Source organism: Pseudorca crassidens, chromosome 7 (genome assembly GCF_039906515.1).
Source record: "Pseudorca crassidens isolate mPseCra1 chromosome 7, mPseCra1.hap1, whole genome shotgun sequence".
NCBI classification, from domain to species: Eukaryota; Metazoa; Chordata; class Mammalia; order Artiodactyla; family Delphinidae; genus Pseudorca; species Pseudorca crassidens.
Window position 1 is genome coordinate 49313215 of NC_090302.1, and position 18815 is coordinate 49332029.

An 18815-nucleotide genomic window follows, 5' to 3' on the forward strand; every position below is an offset into this window, starting at 1 on the left:
TTCCCTGGTGGCGCAGTGGTTGAGAGTCTGCCTGCCGCCCCGGTCTGGGAAGATCCCACATGCTGCGGAGTGGCTACACCCGTGAGCCATGGCCGTTGAGCCTGCAAGTCTGGAGCCTGTGCTCCACAATGGCAGATGCCACAACAGTCAGAGGGCCGCATACCAAAAAAAAAAAAAAAAAAAAAAATCCTCAACAAAATACTAGCAAACAGAATCCAACAGCACATTAAAAGGATCATACACTATGATCAAGTGGGGTTTATCCCAGGAATGCAAGGATTCTTCAATATATGCAAATCAATCAATGTGATATACCATATTGACAAACTGAAGGAGAAAAATCAAATGATCATCTCAATAGATGCAGAGAAAACTTTTGACAAAATTCAACACCTGTTTATGATAAAAACCCTGCAGAAAGTAGGCATAGAGGGAATTTTCCTAAACTTAATGAAGGCCATATATGACAAACCCACAACAAACATCGTCCTCAATGGTGAAAAACTGAAACCATTTCCACTAAGATCAGGAACAAGACAAGGTTGCCCACTCTCACGACTATTGTTCAACATAGTTTTGGAAGTTTTAGCCACAGCAATCAGAGAAGAGAAAGAAATAAAAGGAATCCAGATTGGAAAAGAAGAAGTAAAGGTGTCACTGTTTGCAGGTGACATGATACTATACATAGAGAATCCTAAAGATGCTACCAGAAAACTACTAGAGCTAATCAATGAATTTGGTAAAGTAGCAGGATACAAAATTAATGCACAGAAATCTCTTGCATTCCTACACACTAATGATGAAACATCTTAAAGTGAAATTAAGAAAACACTCCCATTTACCATTGTAACAAAAAGAATAAAATATCTAGGAATAAACCTACCTAAGGAGATAAAAGACCTTTATGCAGAAAATTATAAGACACTGATGAAAGAAATTAAAGATGATACAAATAGATGGAGAGATATACCATGTTCTTGGATTGGAACAATCAACAATGTGAAAATGACTGTACTACCCAAAGCAATCAACAGATTCAATGCAATCCCTATCAAACTACCACTGACATTTTTCACAGAACTAGAACAAAAAATTTCACAATTTGTATGGAAACACAAAAGACCCCGAATAGCCAAAGCAATTTGAGAATGAAAAATGGAGCCGAAGGAATCAGGCTCCCTGACTCCACACTATACTACAAAGCTACAGTAATCAAGACAGTATGGTACTGGCACAAAAACAGAAATATAGATCAATGGAACAGGATAGAAAGTCCAGAGATAAACCCACGCACATATGGTCACCTTATCTTTGATAAAGGAGGCAACAATATACAGTGGAGAAAAGACAGCTTCTTCAATAAGTGGTGCTGGGAAAACTAGACAGGTACATTTAAAAGAATGAAATTACAACACTCCCTAACACCAAACACAAAAATAAACTCAAAATGGATTAAAGACCTAAATGTAAGGCCAGACACCATCAAACTCTTAGAGGAAAACATAGGCAGAACACTCTATGACATAAATCACAGCAAGATCCTTTTTGACCCACCTCCTAGAGAAATGGAAATAAAAACAAACAACTGGGACCTAATGAAACTTAAAAGCTTTTGCACAGCAAAGGAAACCATAAACAAGGTGAAAAGACAACACTCAGAATGGGAGAATATATTTGCAAATTAAGCAACTGACAAAGGATTAATCTCCAAAACATATAAGCAACTCATGCAGCTCAATATCAAAAAAACGAACAACCCAATCCAAAAATGGGCAGAATACCTAAATAGACATTTCTCCAAAGAAGATATACAGATTGCCAACAAACACATGAAAGAATGCTCAACAATGTAAATCATTAGAAAAATGCAAATCAAAACTCCAATGAGATATCATCTCACACCGGTCAGAATGGCCATCATCAAAAAATCTACAAATGGGCTTCCCTGGTGGCGCAGTGGTTGAGAGTCCGCCTGCTGGTGCGGGGGACGCGGGTTCGTGCCCCGGTCTGGGAGGATCCCGCGTGCCACGGAGCTGCTGGGCCCGTGGGCCGTGGCCGCTGGGCCTGCGCGTCTTGAGCCTGTGCTCCGCAGCGGGAGAGGCCGCAGCAGTGAGAGGCCCACATACTGCAGAAAAAAAAAAAATCTACAAACAATAAATGCTGGAGAGGGTGTGGAGAAAAGGGAACCCTCTTGCACTGTTGGTGGGAATGTAAATTGATACAGCCACTATGGAGAACAGTATGGAGGTTCCTTAAAAAACTGAAAAGAGAATTATCATATGATCCAGCAATCCCACTACTGGGCATATACCCTGGGAAAACCATAATTCAAAAAGAGTCATGTACCACAATGTTCATTGCAGCTCTATTTACAATAGCCAGGACATGGAAGCAACCTAAGTGTCCATCGACAGATTAATGGATGAAGAAGATGTGGCACATATATACAATGGAATATTACTCAGCCATAAAAAGGAATGAAACTGAATTATTTGTAGTGAGGCGGATGGACCCAGAGACTGTGATACAGAGTGAAGTAAGTCAGAAAGAGAAAAACAAATACTGTACGCTAACACATATATATGGGATCTATAAAAAAAAAAAAGAAAAAAATTTGTTCAGAAGAACCTAGGGGCAAGACGGGAATAAAGATGCAGACCTACTAGAGAATGGACTTGAGGATACAGAGAGGGGGAAGGGTAAGCTGGGACAAAGTGAGAGAATGGCATGGACATATATACACTACCAAACGTAAAATAGATAGCTAGTGGCAAGCAGCCGCATAGCACAGGGAAATCAGCTCAGTGCTTTTTGACTACCTAGTGGGGTGGGATAGGGAGGGTGGGAGGGAGGGAGGGAGATGCAAGAGGGAAGAGATATGGGGACATATGTATATGTATAACTGATTTACTTTGTTATAAAGCAGAAACTAACACACCATTGTAAAGCAATTATACTCCAATAAAGATGTTAAAAAATCTATTCTAAAATCACCAAATAGAATACTGAATATTTTAAAATAATTTGTTCACTTTTCTATGTATAGAACTGTATTTACAAGACAAAGATACGTGAAACTAATAAATATTTTACCACCATTAGAAAGTATATGCTCTAAGCTAGTAGTAAGTGACAAGAAATTTTTGAGAAGTCACTTCTTTAGTAAATGCTTGTATGTTATAATGACTTTTGTTGGAAGATTTGGCTGACTTTTTTTCCCAAGAAACTCAGTTTCTAATAATAAGTACTCTGTAATGCAGAGTGATGTTTTATAAAAATAGATCAGTGTCACTTGGAAAATAGGGTTGGACAGTTTAGCTTTGAGTTCCAGCTCTGTCCCTTACTGTTAATAATAACGTTTGTATATAATAACTTGATATACAAAATTATCACCTGATTAACTCTGGCAATGTATATACCTGCAAACTGCTTCTACCTCCTGAATGAATGATTTCTTATCAATGTGACTGAAATTATACCAGCAGGGATATTGACCATGGAATTTAACATGGAATTAGTGTATGGTAATGTGAATTTTGGTTCAGAGGACCAAAGAAGTAGATGCGCTTTGAACTGAATGGACAGATCATAACTCAGAAAAAAGACAATGAGTAAAACAAGAATATCAGCAATTGTTATATCTAATTAACGAGTCCCAGACAAACATCAAACTGTGAAGAACTCGGTTATTTCTTGGAATAGGTGTGCAGATAGAGGCAGAATGAAGAGATAAAATTCCAAGTATATACACATGGGTTTTAGAGACTTTTTAATCCTGCTTCTTGGATCTGAGTGCACTAACAAAAGGGCATAATATTTTATTACCTATATTTTGGTCTCCTACGGTAGGTTATTCCTGTAGAAGGGATTGTGTCTGATGAATACTCCTCTGTAAGACAGGATTTCTCAAAAAGCCAAAATGTTTTCAGGACATTAATAGATTTTACCTAAAATACCCATGATCCTTTAAATATAAGAAACTGTGAATTAAACAAAGGCTACAGATTTAAAAAAAAACAAACAAAAAACAAAAGGGTCTGCTCTTCAGTGCTGATTCTCAAAAAAAAACAAAAACGGTACTAATGTGTAACTCACATTTTCCTCATCCGAATTTGTGGAAAAGGGAAAATGTTTTCAGATGCGTATTCCCAATTTTCAGGATTTGTAGTGGAAAATCAAAAGCTTTCCATAAAGCTTATATTTTAAAATGGGCTAATGCAGAGTCACAATACACTTTAAACACACTCTAGTCTATTACCCATTTTTCATAAAGTCACAAAATTAAAAGAAATCTGCAGAAGCTTAAAAAAGAAAACTTATTAAGTTATGGTATCAGACAATATGGTCTTAGTCATAAAATATTGGTGAGCAAAGAAGGCATCTTCTTGGTGAAGTTAAAGCATATTAAAGTCATCTTCCTTACAAATGTGGCCCCAAATAACACTTCAGCTCTCTTTGGCAGTGAGGCAAAAGTTTTTCAAATAAGGAATGGAAATTTCTCTGAGCATAGAGCTAAGTTATATATCACAATATTATATAATGTTGCTGGATAGCAACACTGCCATTCTGTTAGGAGTAATGGAATGAGTGAGTACCAAACTGCTCGTGTAGTAGGGCAACTGGTTTGCAAAAACACATTTATCTGTGTACTCTTTTAATTCGTTCACAGTACGAATGGATGAATTCGAAGTTTAGGAGTATTCCTTAAGACTGCCAAAGCATTTTAGGTCAAGCTGTAAATTTTCCCTAAAGTTCTCTGCCAAGATAATGCTGAGGACTGAGAAGAGAATCCTTCAAATGGTTCCAAGAGTAAACTTTAATCTGTTATGGAAAAAATAAGTAGAAGTATATTTCCCTATCTTGGCTTGATGCTTGCGTGGTTCCAAAGGCTTTCCACCACATGGCAGGCATGCTGGTTGTATCTGGGGCCTGGAACCCCGGGGCAGGAGTTGGAATATTGGGACACCATCAGTATTTTGCAGAGGTTTCCCACCACCTCTAGGGAAGCATAAATCTTGCAGGTCTGTCTTCCTCGGTGATGACCTCTGGAAGTATGAAGGTGACAACTTACTCTCTGATGGGAAGGAGCCTAGGGCCCAGTGAAGCTCAAATCTTTGGAGCCACATATGCTTCAGTCCATATCCTGACTCTTTGTGTTGATGTTGATAAAAACCACCTCCAGGACTGTTGACTGTTGTGAAGGTTACAGACAATGACGATAAATGTACTCGACAGGTACCATGAAAGGCCACCTATGGGTCACACACCATGGCTGCACAGGAAGCTATATTGTGTAACTATTTCACTAGGTTTTACTTCACAGTTCTCGCTGGGAACTATTCCTATAACAGAAACAGAATATGCTATGCTGTTAAAGTTTCCTTATACCTAAACATTCTCCTGTAGCCTATAAAAGGTTTGGTTTTGCTTTTTGGTAAGTATATTCTAGGATGCATCCTAATTACCACAGATTCAGCCCAATCTCCTACATCCTCTGCATTTACAGTAGAAATAAAATTTCACACATTTTGAAGTTGACACAAGTGTTATTGAGCCACTCAATGGAGGGATCTTGGGTTATGTGAGTCCAAGAAATCGGTATTTTCTTGAGGTTTCTGAATCGTCAAAGTGGAAATTGGTTCTAGTGCAGAGCTAGAGCCCCCCTGTCTCCTGAATCTTCTTTCTTTACTGATCCCTTCCTCTCACTTCAAAAACAAGCTCAAGTCTCCCCTTCCTAAAAAAAAAAAAACAAAAAACCAACAAAACAAAAACTCTTTCATCTCAAGTTTCTTTAGAGGTATGGTCGAACCTCTCTCTGAGAAAGAGAGAACATCTGAACTTACTGAGAACTCTGCTAACTGTTTACATTCTCCCTTCATTCTTCCACCAGGGCATTCGGGGTCTGTCCTCATCATTTCACTGACACTGCGCTCATTCAAGCACCTAATTGTCATTTCAAACATACTGTGCCCACCTCTCTGCTTTAGAAACTCCTAAGTCCTTTGGCTTCTGAGGCCCTGCACTTTCCTAATTCTCCTCCTCCTCTATGTCTAGTTCCTTCTATTTCATTTATTCCACCATCTCCTTCCTATGCCTAATCCTTAAACATAAATTTAAGGCTCCACCCTCAGCTTCCTGCTGTTACCACTTTATACATTCTCTTTGGGTGATCTTACCTCTTCTCAAGATTTCAACCACTGTCTTTATGCTAAGGATTCCCACAGCCATAGTACTACCCAGACTGTACCTGACCTTCAGCTTCCTACATCAAAGTCCTGCTGGAAACCTCCACCTGGATGTTTCCCAGGTAACTCAGAACTGAACACAACTTCTTCTACCCTAACATAATTTTCAGTTTGAAATTCTCTCAACTGTTGACACCCTCAAACAAACAGCTGTCCAAACTAGAAATCTGGGAGTCACTTTCCCTGACTCGTTACTCCCGCCCAATCAATTAGCAAGTCCTGTCAATTTAGTCCCCTTTCTGGTGTTTTATTTACTCTCTCCCTTTTACCTTACTCCCCTTGTCCTATTTCAAGCCCTCATCATCTCTTAGCTAGACCACTGCACAGTTCCCTAACTAGCCTCTCCATTGCCAATCTTCCTCAAATCAATCCTCTTCTCAGCTACTGGACTGGAGAGCAAGCAATATCACTACTCATTGTCTACAGAATAACGAACAGGCAGGCCCAGAAGCGCAGTAACAAATATCTAGTGGTAAAGTCCACAAATGGCTCCTCCAGTAGGATTTTGCCTACAATATGTATCTCTTTACCCTTGCCCAAATATAGCTCTCTAGACTTCCTTCTGATTCTGAGAGCTAATTAATACCCTTCCAATAAATTTCTTTTCTGCTTAATTTAAACAGCCTACTTATGCAGTTTGCAATGAAACTCCTGGGCTAGTATACAATTCCTTTTCTCTCTACCATAATTACAGATTTATGTTTCTTCCTGTTGGTCTATGGTGACTACAAAGGTCAGGGACCATGACTGTGTATGTATTTCATGCACTCTCTGTACTCCAACAACTAATATAGTGCCTGATGGGTAGTGGGAACTCAAATGTGTGTTGATAGAATGAATATTCTTTTTTTTTTAAACATCTTTATTGGAATATAATTGCTTTACAATGGTGTGTTAGTTTCTGCTTTAATATTCTTTAGAAACTTTTTCTGTAAAACATATGATTCATTCATGATACTATGACATTATGGCATGATACCACTTGTTTTGGTTTATTATTTTATTCTAAACCTTAGGATCCCCCAAAACACAGATAAATGTCTCAGAAAGTAGAAAAAGCAAATATTCTGGCAGATAACACTGAATCATAAACCTAATCCTTTGGTTTCTCCATAAGTCACCACAGTATGCAAGAGCTGCTTCCAGGAGCAGACAAATATCCCATCAGGGTGGGTACTATACTGATGTCTCGCACTTGAGTTCCTTAGAAACAACAGCTCTCAACAGCTAGTTCAAAGTCTGTTCATCTTTTGCAAAAAATACTTTTTAGACCCATCAGTGTCACTCTCAAGGCTGCTTTATGATTGTTTGTGATGGCAGAGGATCAAGGGATTCGGGCAGCCCTGATGGGTAAATAATCCAAGGGCTATTTGCCCATGGGTATGTCGGGGATGAAACAAATCACACATTGGTGAGGCAAGCTGAACTACGGCTTCACTGTTATATCTGAAAATTACAACAGAAGCCTCCAAAGTCTTTGAAGTCCTATGGTAGGAAGGATTTTTAAACACAACCTCTTTCACTACAGGGGAAAATGTCAAGTTTTGTTTTGTTTTTTTTCTTTTTAAATCAATCTCAATAAGGGCTTTAGAGATTGATTAAATCCAGAATGTTTGTTTGTACCACACACTGTCTGTCAGGTGTTGCGGGAAGCATGTGATCCCTGTTCTTACAGCGTAACACTCTGATGAGGTGAAGAGGTGGCGACGCCGATAAGGAGACACTAAGAAGATTTACATGGTGGAACGTGAAGAGAGCCATGGGAAGGGAGGACAAAGAGGAAAGGGAGAGGTTCATTTACTTGGGAAAATCAGGGAATGTTTCAAAAAAGAGCCCTACGTTAAAGCACGGATAGATTTAAATAGGCTGGGATGGGGCAGGGGAATGGAAAAGCAGGATAATACAGACGTAGAGAACAGCACAAATAGAGCGGGGAGGCAAGAAAGTAAAGAGCATGTTGAATGAACAGCACGCTGGGGATTAATGGGAGGGAAGAGTAGAAATACAGCTGGGGGCAAATCACGAAGGACCTTGTGTGCCAAGCTAGGCAGTTTGCACTTTACCATGTTGGCAATTGGTAATCATTAAAGGATCCTTAATAAGAGGACGTTCCTTCTTTTTACATCTGGTTGCGGGGAGATGAGGGCAGTTGGCCATTCTTCTAATCACTGCCCTCAACCCTGGCTGCATGTTGGAATCGCCTAGGGAGTTGGTTCATTTCTTAGTGTCTCTTTGTTAACGACACCAGGTCTGTTCATTTCTTAATGTCTATTTGTTAACAGCACCAAGTCTGGCCCCATGTCTGGCCAAGTAAATCAGAGTCTCTTGGGGTAGGGCTGGACACAACTATTTTTAAAGAAACTTTTAGGTGATTTTAATGTCCAGTCAGGGTTGAGAACCATTGGCCTAATGCACAGGTGTGAGAATTTCTCTATAAATTCCTATTTTTTGTCAGGAATGTTTTATTGATATTAGGTATGACATTATGCTTTCCTTAATTAGGTATGGCCTAACGGATATGATAGAAATTTCTGATACACTGTGAAAGTTCTTTGGTCTTAAAACTTCCTCGTTTATCACCAGCCATATGTTCTTCTGTGTTAAGTACTACCGTCTTCCTGTAGGTATTTCATATACATACCTACATATATATGAAATTAAACATATAATCAAATGCTGCAAGAGCCTAGATCTGAATGCATGAATACATTTATATGACTGAATTGATTAAGACAAGCATAAGAGAAATTGAGGAAGAGTGTGTGGGATAACTGGTAGAAGTAAAAATCAGGATTGACAAGCAAAGACGCCCAACACATGTTCAGCTACCTGCTGGGCTTATATATCAAGACCATCACTTCTATTAACATAAAAAGGTTTCACTCAAATTCTTAAAAATCAAACATTGTTTAACAAGAGACAGAAGTAGGACTATTGCTGGGGTGACCTACCAAATAGGTTCTGCTATTTTAAGAACCAGGATTTTTTATAAATAGCATATCCCAAAATGTAAGTCATAAAACCTGGGGACTGCATGCTAAGAGATTTGAAGATGACAGTGAAAGCAGAAAGTCCTATGACAAGAAATTACTTTTTCCTCCCAATATATTGTGACCACAGCTGACTTCTGCAATTATGGGAAGGAAAACATCCCAAAAATCCTGGGCGCCTTGTCAGGGATCAGACCAGGAGCTGGGTAGCAACTTCCCATTCAGCAACTCTAATTTGAGTAGGGAGGAACCCAGACTGGGTGTTGGCCTTGATAGGAAGGCCAGACAGAGCCTACATCCAGAGAAGTGAGTCACAGCAGAGAGGAGCAGGCAGAGATTACCAGTCCAGGTAGGTTAAGTCCCAAGTGGAGGGGCCAGGTAAGAGAACCCAAGAACTCAGATTGATTGACGGGGAGGCCATGGGTTAGGGACCTGCCTAAGAGCTTAGGAGATGAGAGTTCAGAGGTCTGCTAGAAGGGACCAGCATGGAACTTGATAGATGCTGAGGCACCAGCTCCGTGGGACAGATCAGTAGGGAAGAACAGGCTGGGGCAGGGACCAAAGCATTCCTGACAAAAACTAAGAATTTATAGAGAAAAAGGTCTAAGTCATAGGGAGAGACTGTAAACCAAGTGCAAAACTTAGTCTTATTGTTTTATATCCACACTTCAGTCAGCCACACAAAACTTAGATGGCCCAGGAGGCTAACGGATGATTAAATTATTAAATAAATAAATAAGATAGAGCCAAACAATAAGAAAAGGAAAGCTCTTCCTCTGGTTGGAATAGAGAACAAATGGCAAAACTATAATGAAAAGAAAAATACCTTCTCCTGAGCAATCCAGAAGCTGTGTTGGAAAGCTGTCTGAATTGAAGAAATAATGTTTGATAAAATACAAAACTAGTAATAATAAGAGTAACAATAATAATAGGCTACATGTATAAAGTGCTCACTATGTGTTAAATATATTAATGTATTTAGTCTTCATAACAATCTTAGGAGATAGGTGCTTTAATTATCTCCATTTTACAGCCAAGGAAACTGAGACACAGAGGGGTTAAATAATGTGCCCAAAGCCACACAGCATATAAGGGTAGAGCCTGGATTCTAATCCAAGCTGTCCAACTCTAGAGTTCATATTAACCACTAGGCTTACATTGTTTCTTATGCTAAGGAACTACCTTTGAAAGGGCAGAATGAACCAGGGGCACACACGAAACGCATAAGGACTTTTTAATCATCCAATATTGAAGTTATTCCTTCAGCAAATTCATTCATCCAACAAATATTTGTTGAGCATCTACTATGTGCCAGGCACTCTTTTATATGCTAAAGATTGCAGGCAGGTGAGATCCCTACACATCTGAGTGAATAAATGCATGGTCTGGCATAAAATATAGTGTTTTGTGGGTTTGGTAGGCCCAAAGCACTGCACCTTTGGAACCCATGTTCTTCCACATGTATGAAATATAATTAGATGTCTGATGAAGAGTTTCTAACACGTTGCAGAGTTTAACTAACACACCAAAGTGTCAAGGTCCAGGAGCTGGTGAAGACAGGGACATTGGGAGAGGCAGCAATGCTAGAAGAAAGAAAGGTGAGGAGCTGAGGAAATGAGGCCCTGCCCCAGGGCTGCCACTGACTTGGTCATTGACCCTGACTGGGAGCCTGTCTGGCCCCCAGTGCACGCCTCCGTAAAATGAGGAGGTTGCACTGGATGAACTCCAAGGCCCAGCTCTAGGATCTAGGATCCCAGGCAGAGCCAGGGCAGAACCAAGGCCACGCTCAGGCACAGCTCACAAGAGCCAGGTTCAACCTGACATCAGTAGTAGCCAGGGCGGGCCGGGGAACGCCACAGGGCATTGCAGGAAGAACTCGGCCAGTTCCTGGGGTCGACTGTTACTCCGAGAGGCATCTGAGGAACACCCCAGACTCGTGCTGCTCTCAGCCTCTCCACAACACGGGGGCTGTGTTTCTGCATAAAGGGCATCAAGAGACCGACAAGCAGAGGCGATGCAGGTTTAAGCAGATCCAGAGGGTGGGAATTGCCTGATGAACTCCTGATGTCAGGGTGGGATGCTGAGTCAGAAAGAGAGCTGTAACCCACAGAAAGGGGGGACTGGTCCTCCTCCTCTAGGAAGGCCCCCGGGGATGCTGGCCAGACTTCTGGCTCCAGCCGGGCCTCAAGAAATATCAGGCAGGATTTATCAGTATTAATAACTAGCACATGACTGAGTGAAGAAGTGAAACTCAGCTGACCAAGTAACTGAAAGTGTCCTTAAGAGAGAAGGAAGGGGTTTGGGTAAAGAAAGGAGGTTGACAGGAAGAGACACACACATGTACGTACACTGAAATATCGGCCTACTCTACCACCCGCCCCCCATTGGTTATGCCGAACTTCTAGCTGGCCAGCCTGCCTCAGATACCATCACTTGCTCCTGGGTACAAATACCATCCAAATTCTTCCTGTATTAGGCAATTCCTCAAACACTGACCCCCACTGTTGTAGAAAAAAAAATACTTTCTCTACAAGTGCTTTGAATTTCCTTTTTTACCTCCTCTTAACCTGACACGTCCACATCCACCTCTCTCTCTGGGGTGGCTTAGGGTTCCAAAGTTCTAGTTAAGGAGCAGTACCTGGGTTTGGATTTTACCCCCTCCCTCCCTCAGTTCCTCCAATGACTTCCTCATAGAGCCAGCTTAAAGATGCTAAACCAAGGGGTCCAAAGATTGGAATGAAGCCAACACCCAGCCGATGACTCGTCGTGACCATTCTGATGTGAGGCCAACTTTACAGTGTCCAAGGATGCTCAGCCGGAGGGCTTCTGCCCCCCACAGCTGGCAGTGGGGAAATGGAACCAACAATCTCGACTTCAAAGGGGTTCCAATATTCTCTGAACTGCGAATGAATAAAGATTTTTTTAGATGATAAATGAATGAATAAGGGAGATTTTTATAGGATAAAATAGATCTCTTCTTTCCAGGGTTTAATTCAAACCTAAAATTTAGATGCAAGTTCAAAGTTTGATTCTGACACAATCTCACTTGCCTTGACAAGTGAGAGAAAATTAAAATATCCTACCGAAAACATGGAGGTAAATCAAGAAAACAAGAAACTGGAAAGTAGACGAGGCTAGGTTGCCGTGCCCAGTCACCTGCTCTGGTGCCACCCTCTGTCCCTGGGGGTACCCTCCCTATGGTATGCAACCCAAGTCAATGCATCGCCTTGTCAAAACTCATCCATTTTGTGCCCAGTGGAAATCAAGCATATTTCAAAATGGCCATGAGCTAGGGACATTGGAATTGTAATTGGAGAGGCTTAGAGACCTAATACTCTAAGTAAACCAAAGGGGTGGACCTCAAATACAACTTGGGGCAGCTGGGAGATATTTTGAGACAATGACTCCCGATTTGAATCTCCTGTAATGGAATTCTAATTGGCAGATTTTTTTCTCTACTTAACTCTCGTCACTGGGCTTTAGCATTGATCTCTCCACTGTAAATTAACCTACTGACCAAGGACATCTAGAAAGTGCTATTTGCGTTCCAAATACTTGTGGGCAAAAGTCACTGAAACCTATAATTTTCTATGCCGCCATACAATACACGGAGGTGGATGGAACCAGTTTCAAAGGGTTTTTGCAGCCAGATGAAGTAAATTTGCAGAAAGGCTTGTGAACAGATTTCAGCCTGGGACACTTGTATTGTCTTTAATCTACCAACCTAGGAATGGGTTTATGCCGGAAATTCTTAGTGATGGCTTCTCAGCAGGCAGCAGCAGTGGCTGCCACACCCCTACCTCGCTGTGCCTCTGGAGTGGACTGTTATGTCCAAGTTCTGGCCTCCGAAAAACGTGATACATAAGGATGGAAGCCTAACCAGCCTGCTCCCCGGGGAATGCTCAGAGGAGAATGAATGAACTTTCCCCAACCCTGAGCCAGAAAGCTGTGGCTGTTAGAAGTTAAAAAGAAAGCAAAGAGGAAAGCAACAGTGTCTTCATTTTGCTATAAACCACAATCACCTTTCCCTATAAGCATCGTCCTGTTTTCCTGGAGGGGCACAGTTTAACTGCCACTGGTGCAGAGGTGCCAACTCAGCAGAGAGCACTTCCTGCGGGTCTGGGTGGCAGTTGAGTGCAGCGAGCTGTGGCCTGCCCACTGACCCAGGAGCAGGCTGCCAGGGGGCCACCATCCTGACAGAGGCCTGGCAATGGGGGCACAGGACTGAGGCTCCTGGATTAAGGGGTGATGTTGATTTCCTTTTCTCAGAGCCAGGCTAGGGCGAGGCAAGAGGGGTGTCTAGGGCACAAGATTTAAGGAGGTTTTCACTCTCAGGGTCATGCAAGGGGCTCTTTCACCTTAGTCCTAGCCCTGCACAGGGCCACCAGCAGAGGTAGGGGTTCTCAAAGGTCAATGGTTCTCAAAATGTGATCTCCAGACCAGCAGCATCACCTGGGAACTTGTTAGATATGCAAATTTTCAGGCCCATCCCAGACCCACTGACTCTGAAACTCAGAGGTGGGGCCCAGCAACCTGTGTCCTGACATACCCACCAGGTAATTTTGATGCAGCTAAAGCACTGTGCTAGAGAATAATGCTCTCCAAAGCCAGTCATGTGGTCCAGGTCAGGCCACTGCTCAAAATGCTTCAAACACAACCAGAACAGGGAAAGGGGTAAGGTGGTGAGATGAAAGAGACTTCCCTAAGGCAATCAGCAAGGTAGGAATCCTTCAAACGATAAATCATGAATTGATTTTTCCCAGCTACCCCTAAGTACTCTGTAGGAAAGACTTGGCAATTGTTGGCAATAAATAAAGCTTACCACTGAGTAGTTCCCTCCTGTTTTTTCCCTGATCTAGTCAGCTCAGAGCTGGCCACTGACTGGTAGCTTGGGACATGGGCCAGCCATTTGAATATTGTAAGACTGAGAGTCCCTCCTCTGTAAAATGGGGCTAACATCACCTCCCTGCCAATGTCAGAGAAGCTAGTATATGCAAAGCCCCAAACAGAAGCCCAAGGCAGAAAAGCTGTGATGTCAGTTCATACATCCTAAGCAGGGGTTCTGAACCTCTACCTTCTCCAGGGAGCTTAGATAATCTGGGGGCCTGAGGACAACTGAGATTCCTGGGAAGGAGGTTAGCTGGTCTCTTTTATGCTGCAGTGTTTTTTAAAGGAGGCTATTTCCCAGTCCCAGTGGCCTGGGGCATCAAGCTTCTTAATGGGGTGGCACAAGTGAGAGATAAGGGAAAGAAGTGCCTCCTCTTGGGAGTTAGAGAACTACTTATTTTTTACTAAATAAATGAAGGGCAAGAAGCTATATCTGAAGAGCCCACATTTAAACTCTGTCACTCGAACCCGAACGGTATGAGTAGTAAGACAATGACCAATGCCAGCCAGCTGAGAGACCTCAGGCACATGGCCATGGACTTGGTATCCTCTTTCGCCAAGTACTGGATTATAAATACAACAATAACATGAGGGTGATGTCATGCAACAAAACGCTGTCAAGCACAACATAAATGTGAGGTTTAGCACGGAGGTCCCATCACAGAGTTAGGGCACCATTTCTGCAGGACGAGAAGAAAACTAACCTCACCCAACTTTCCCAGCTCACCAAGGTGTCTACTGCGGACCAGAGAGGCTGTTGACCTGCAGAGGGCACGCAGCTGGTGCGAGACAATCATCAGCTGTGCCCCCTTTCTCCCTTCCGTGGGGGGAGGGGGCGGGCAAAATCGCAGAGCCTCTACCCACAGGCCAGGTAAACAAAGGCCTCCATCTCTTCATTGGCCATCCATGCAGCACAGCTGAGAGTTGGAAAGATGATCCATGACTCACACTTCTCCTCCTGAGAGTACTTAACTCCAAGATGATAACATTGCCCATGCGAAAGAGCCAACCAGAAAAAAAGGAAAGTTCACCTTGGGCCCCTGTGCCCTGACCCCCTTACCTTCCTCGTTTAAAATCCATGGCAGGAACTCGAACACCGAGTCAAAGTCGCAGGTGCTCTCTTCGAACGCGCAGGATCCCGCGGGCAGGTCCAGGGCACCGGCAAGCTGCAGGGCTGCTGGCACAAAGCGGGTTTCAGTTCAGGCTCGGTCTCAGGAGCGTTTACACCAACTCAGGGCACCCTGGGGAACCACCTGGTGATAGTGAGAAGGGGTGCGGGAGGGGACGGGAGAGGGAGGCAGTATTGCCGCCTCCGCCCAGGGCGCTTGCACTGCGCGACCCGTGCGCGGTCGCTGGGCTCGGGGAGGGAGGTTAGCGGCTGTGGAGATGGATCCGTAGGCGTCCTCGGATGGCCCAGCCTAGGACCGCGAGCCCGATCAGCAGGGCTGCGGGATTGGGAGAGGGTCACGAGAGCGCCCCTCGGAGGAACCCCCCCACCCCGGATCCAGGCCTTACCTTGCACCGCCAGCAGGACGCCGCCGAACAGCATGGTCGGGGAGGAAGACTGGACAGGGATGCGAGCCGCCAGCCCGCTGAGACAGGCTGCTCCGGGTGGAAGGAGTGTGGGAAGCGGGGGCGCCTGGAATCGGGGGAGGGAGAAGTCGGAGGCAAAGCGTGCGCTTGGAGCTGCCCAACTTTGCAAAACGGCCCCGCGAGCAGAGCGGAAAGCCGAAGGTGCCTGAACTGTGAGCGCCGCTCGGTGCGCTCGCGTCCTAAGTGAAGCCGGCCGGCCGCACAGCTGGTCCTGGGCGAGGATGGGGCTGGGCAGGGAGGAGACAACTGCACACTTTTGAAAAGCCAGCCAGAACTGGCTGGGAGAGGAGAGGTCGGGATGCAGTGCCACGGCTCAGATTTTTAAAGCTTGAGACCAGACCCCTGGCAGATACTGGAGAGGGCAGGCCTCCCGGGAGCCCCTCGGCTGAACTGGGACTGGAGGCGCCCCGCCCCACCCCGCCCATCCTAGTGGGAACCAGCTTATTTCTGGGGACAGCCTCCCTCTATCTGGAATGCCAGTCCTGCGGGGCTTGCCCTAATTTTAACCTTTTCTCCCCAGAATGGAAGAGGGTGGAATTCTCTTAGGAAAACCTAGAGGAAATTTTGGGAACGGTTGGGTGGAATAAGCTTTACATCTAAGAGTTTCAGCGTTTATGGCCCGTTAACGCTAACCTTGGAACACCCCCCCCCCCCCCCCCGCCTTATTTAGCAGTGGAATGTTTGGCATGTCTGGTGCTCAGCATTCCCTCTGTCCGGTGAAATGGGGGCATTCCTCCTCTCCAAAGAGCCATGATAAATTAGTAGAAGGTTTCTAAATTGGGATGGGGGTAGTGATGTCAGGGAGGGGGTTATGGTGAAGTACCCATTGGCTACAAATTTGCTTTGAGCACTAAGTGGGTCTTTAAAAATAGTCTCCTCCAGTAAAGAAAGTGGTGATAGGGGTGGGGGTTCTTCTTAATGCTCTTTATTATATTGGGCAGGCAATGTTATGCCTAGGGCAATGATTCTCAAATTTTAGGGTACATCAGAAGCCCACGATCAGAGTTTCTGATTCAGTAGTTCTGGTCTGTGGTCCAAGATTCTGCACATTCCTAACAAGTTTCCAGGTGCTGATGCTGCTAGTCTGGGACCACATTTTGAGGACCACTGGCCTAACAAACTCTTGTTCAACCATCAAAGCCCTGCTCACATGCCTTCACTTGGTTTCCAGACTCTGTGTTTTCCTTGTCTTTCATTCTTCTCCTTGCTGTTTCTTTTTCTGTCTCTGACCCCCGGATACTAGGGTGCCTCCAGGTTCTATCCTTTCAGCTCCTGTTTCCCTTTCTCCTCACTTCCTCAGTGATTTCATCCAGTCTCATAGTTTGAAACACCAGCTAAAACCTGATATCTCCCAAATATTTTTCTAGTCCAGACGGTCCGCTGCCTCCAGACTCTTCTGTCTCACTGCCACCTCAGCATTTTCACTTGGATGCTTAAGAGCTATCTCATACTTAACAGGTCCCAGCATGAACACCTCATATTCCGTCCCAAACCTGTCTCTCCCCTGCATCTTCCTCATCTCAGTTAAAGGAACCTTTCCCTTCCAGTTGCTCAGGACAAAATACTTAAGTGTTATCCTTGACCCTTTTCTTCGTCTCAGGACATTACCAAGTTCTGTCAGTTCAGGATTCAAAACATAGCAGGTACTGACCATGCTCCAAGCCCACAGGACTGCCCTGATCCCAGTCGCCACTGCTGTTTGCTGGGGATGTTGCAGTAGTTTCCGAAAGGTGGTCTCCTTGCTGCTTCTGCCTTGCACACCTCCATTCCATTCTTAGCACAGTTGTCAGGGCGTCCTTTTGACAGAGAAGTCGGACTATGTCACTCCTTGGTTCCAGACTCCTAACAACTCCATCAATCATTTAGCAGAATCCAGACTCTTCACAATGGCCTACCAGGTCCTACAAAACCTATCCCCACCCACTTATATCTCTGACCTATTCTGCCCTGCTTACTTCCCTCCAGCTACATGGACCTCCTGGCTGGTCCTCAGACACAGTCTAGCTGTCCTCTCAGAACTTCGCACTGGCTGTTCTCTCTGTTTGAAATGCTCTTGCCGGGAGAGCCACAGGACTCATGCTGGCACTACCTCTAGGTCTTGACTCAGATGTCATCTTCATGATGAGAAAACTTGAAAGCCTTCTCTCTAATAAGAATAAAGCTCCTGGATCCTTTTAAAATAAGTTTAGACAAGGTTTCAGGAGTTTTCTGTAGGCAGTGGCTCAAATGATCTAAAATTTGTTTAGTGTGTGTGTTTATATGCTTTGCCTCAGGGAGTAGCTAATAATAATAAAAACATTGATCATGTTTACTATTATAAACATTTTAGATAGATAATCTCATTTAATTTTCTCAAAGACTCTATGGGGTATGCACCATTATTATCCCCATTTAATTAGATGGGGAAACTGAAGTGCAGAGTTCAGTGACAGCACGTGGTAGAGACAAGATTCAAACTCAGATTGGCTTTATTCCAAAAGCCTATTTTCCCAACTGATACAGTAGCCTATCTCCTTTGTCTTTCTTTTTTGATTTCTTGCTCACAGATGGTGCTACATATCTGATGAATTTCATCAAATTACTTAATTAAAAATTTAAAGATGGATATGAATCCAGTTGAAACTTCAAAACACTATTTTCAACCAAACAAATTTTCAGCAACTATCGAACCGGTTCTCCTCTTCCCAGGTACCTATGGAGTATTTCAAAGCTTTAGGGTTGCCTTAGATTCATTTGCATGTTCCAGGTGTTAGGAAAATGAAAAACTTCAAAGCCCTAAAGAGATCTCCAAAAATTTAAAAATACGATTTAATACTTAAAGGTGACATCGTTTATTGCCACCTATGGGAAACTGGATCATTACATGTAAGTGAAGAATTAGTTGGAGTAAAATTTCTATTTCACATATAATTGCATGATCCCAAGAACAGATGACCGTTCCACATTGGCACAGACTGGGGACTCTGGAGAGCAGACTCTGACTTGGAGTTTAGCGCACAGAATGTTCACTAGGGGGCACCCTTGGGATCAGCTCCTGTGGAAGGGAGTGGGAAGAAGCAGGATTGGGTCCAGGGAGAAGTGACAATGCAGTCAGGTCCCT

General features: G+C 43.6%; 1 protein-coding gene across 6 annotated transcripts in view; it reads right to left on the reverse strand.

The window, feature by feature from the left end:
* Positions 1–18815, reverse strand: part of MAMDC2 (MAM domain containing 2) — a 183052-nt gene that overhangs the window by 147368 nt on the left and 16869 nt on the right. For 2 of the 6 annotated variants that reach the window (XM_067744190.1, XM_067744193.1), the window contains exons 2-4: positions 17367–17511; positions 15638–15761; positions 15183–15299 (exon numbers count right to left, since the gene is read on the reverse strand). In XM_067744190.1, the coding sequence (XP_067600291.1) occupies positions 15183–15299; positions 15638–15761; positions 17367–17369 (244 nt within the window). In that variant the 5' untranslated portion in view covers positions 17370–17511. Of the gene's footprint in view, positions 1–15182; positions 15300–15637; positions 16025–17366; positions 17526–18815 lie in introns of those variants that run through there. The other 4 variants (XM_067744192.1, XM_067744194.1, XM_067744191.1 and 1 more) reach the window with 3 other exon arrangements.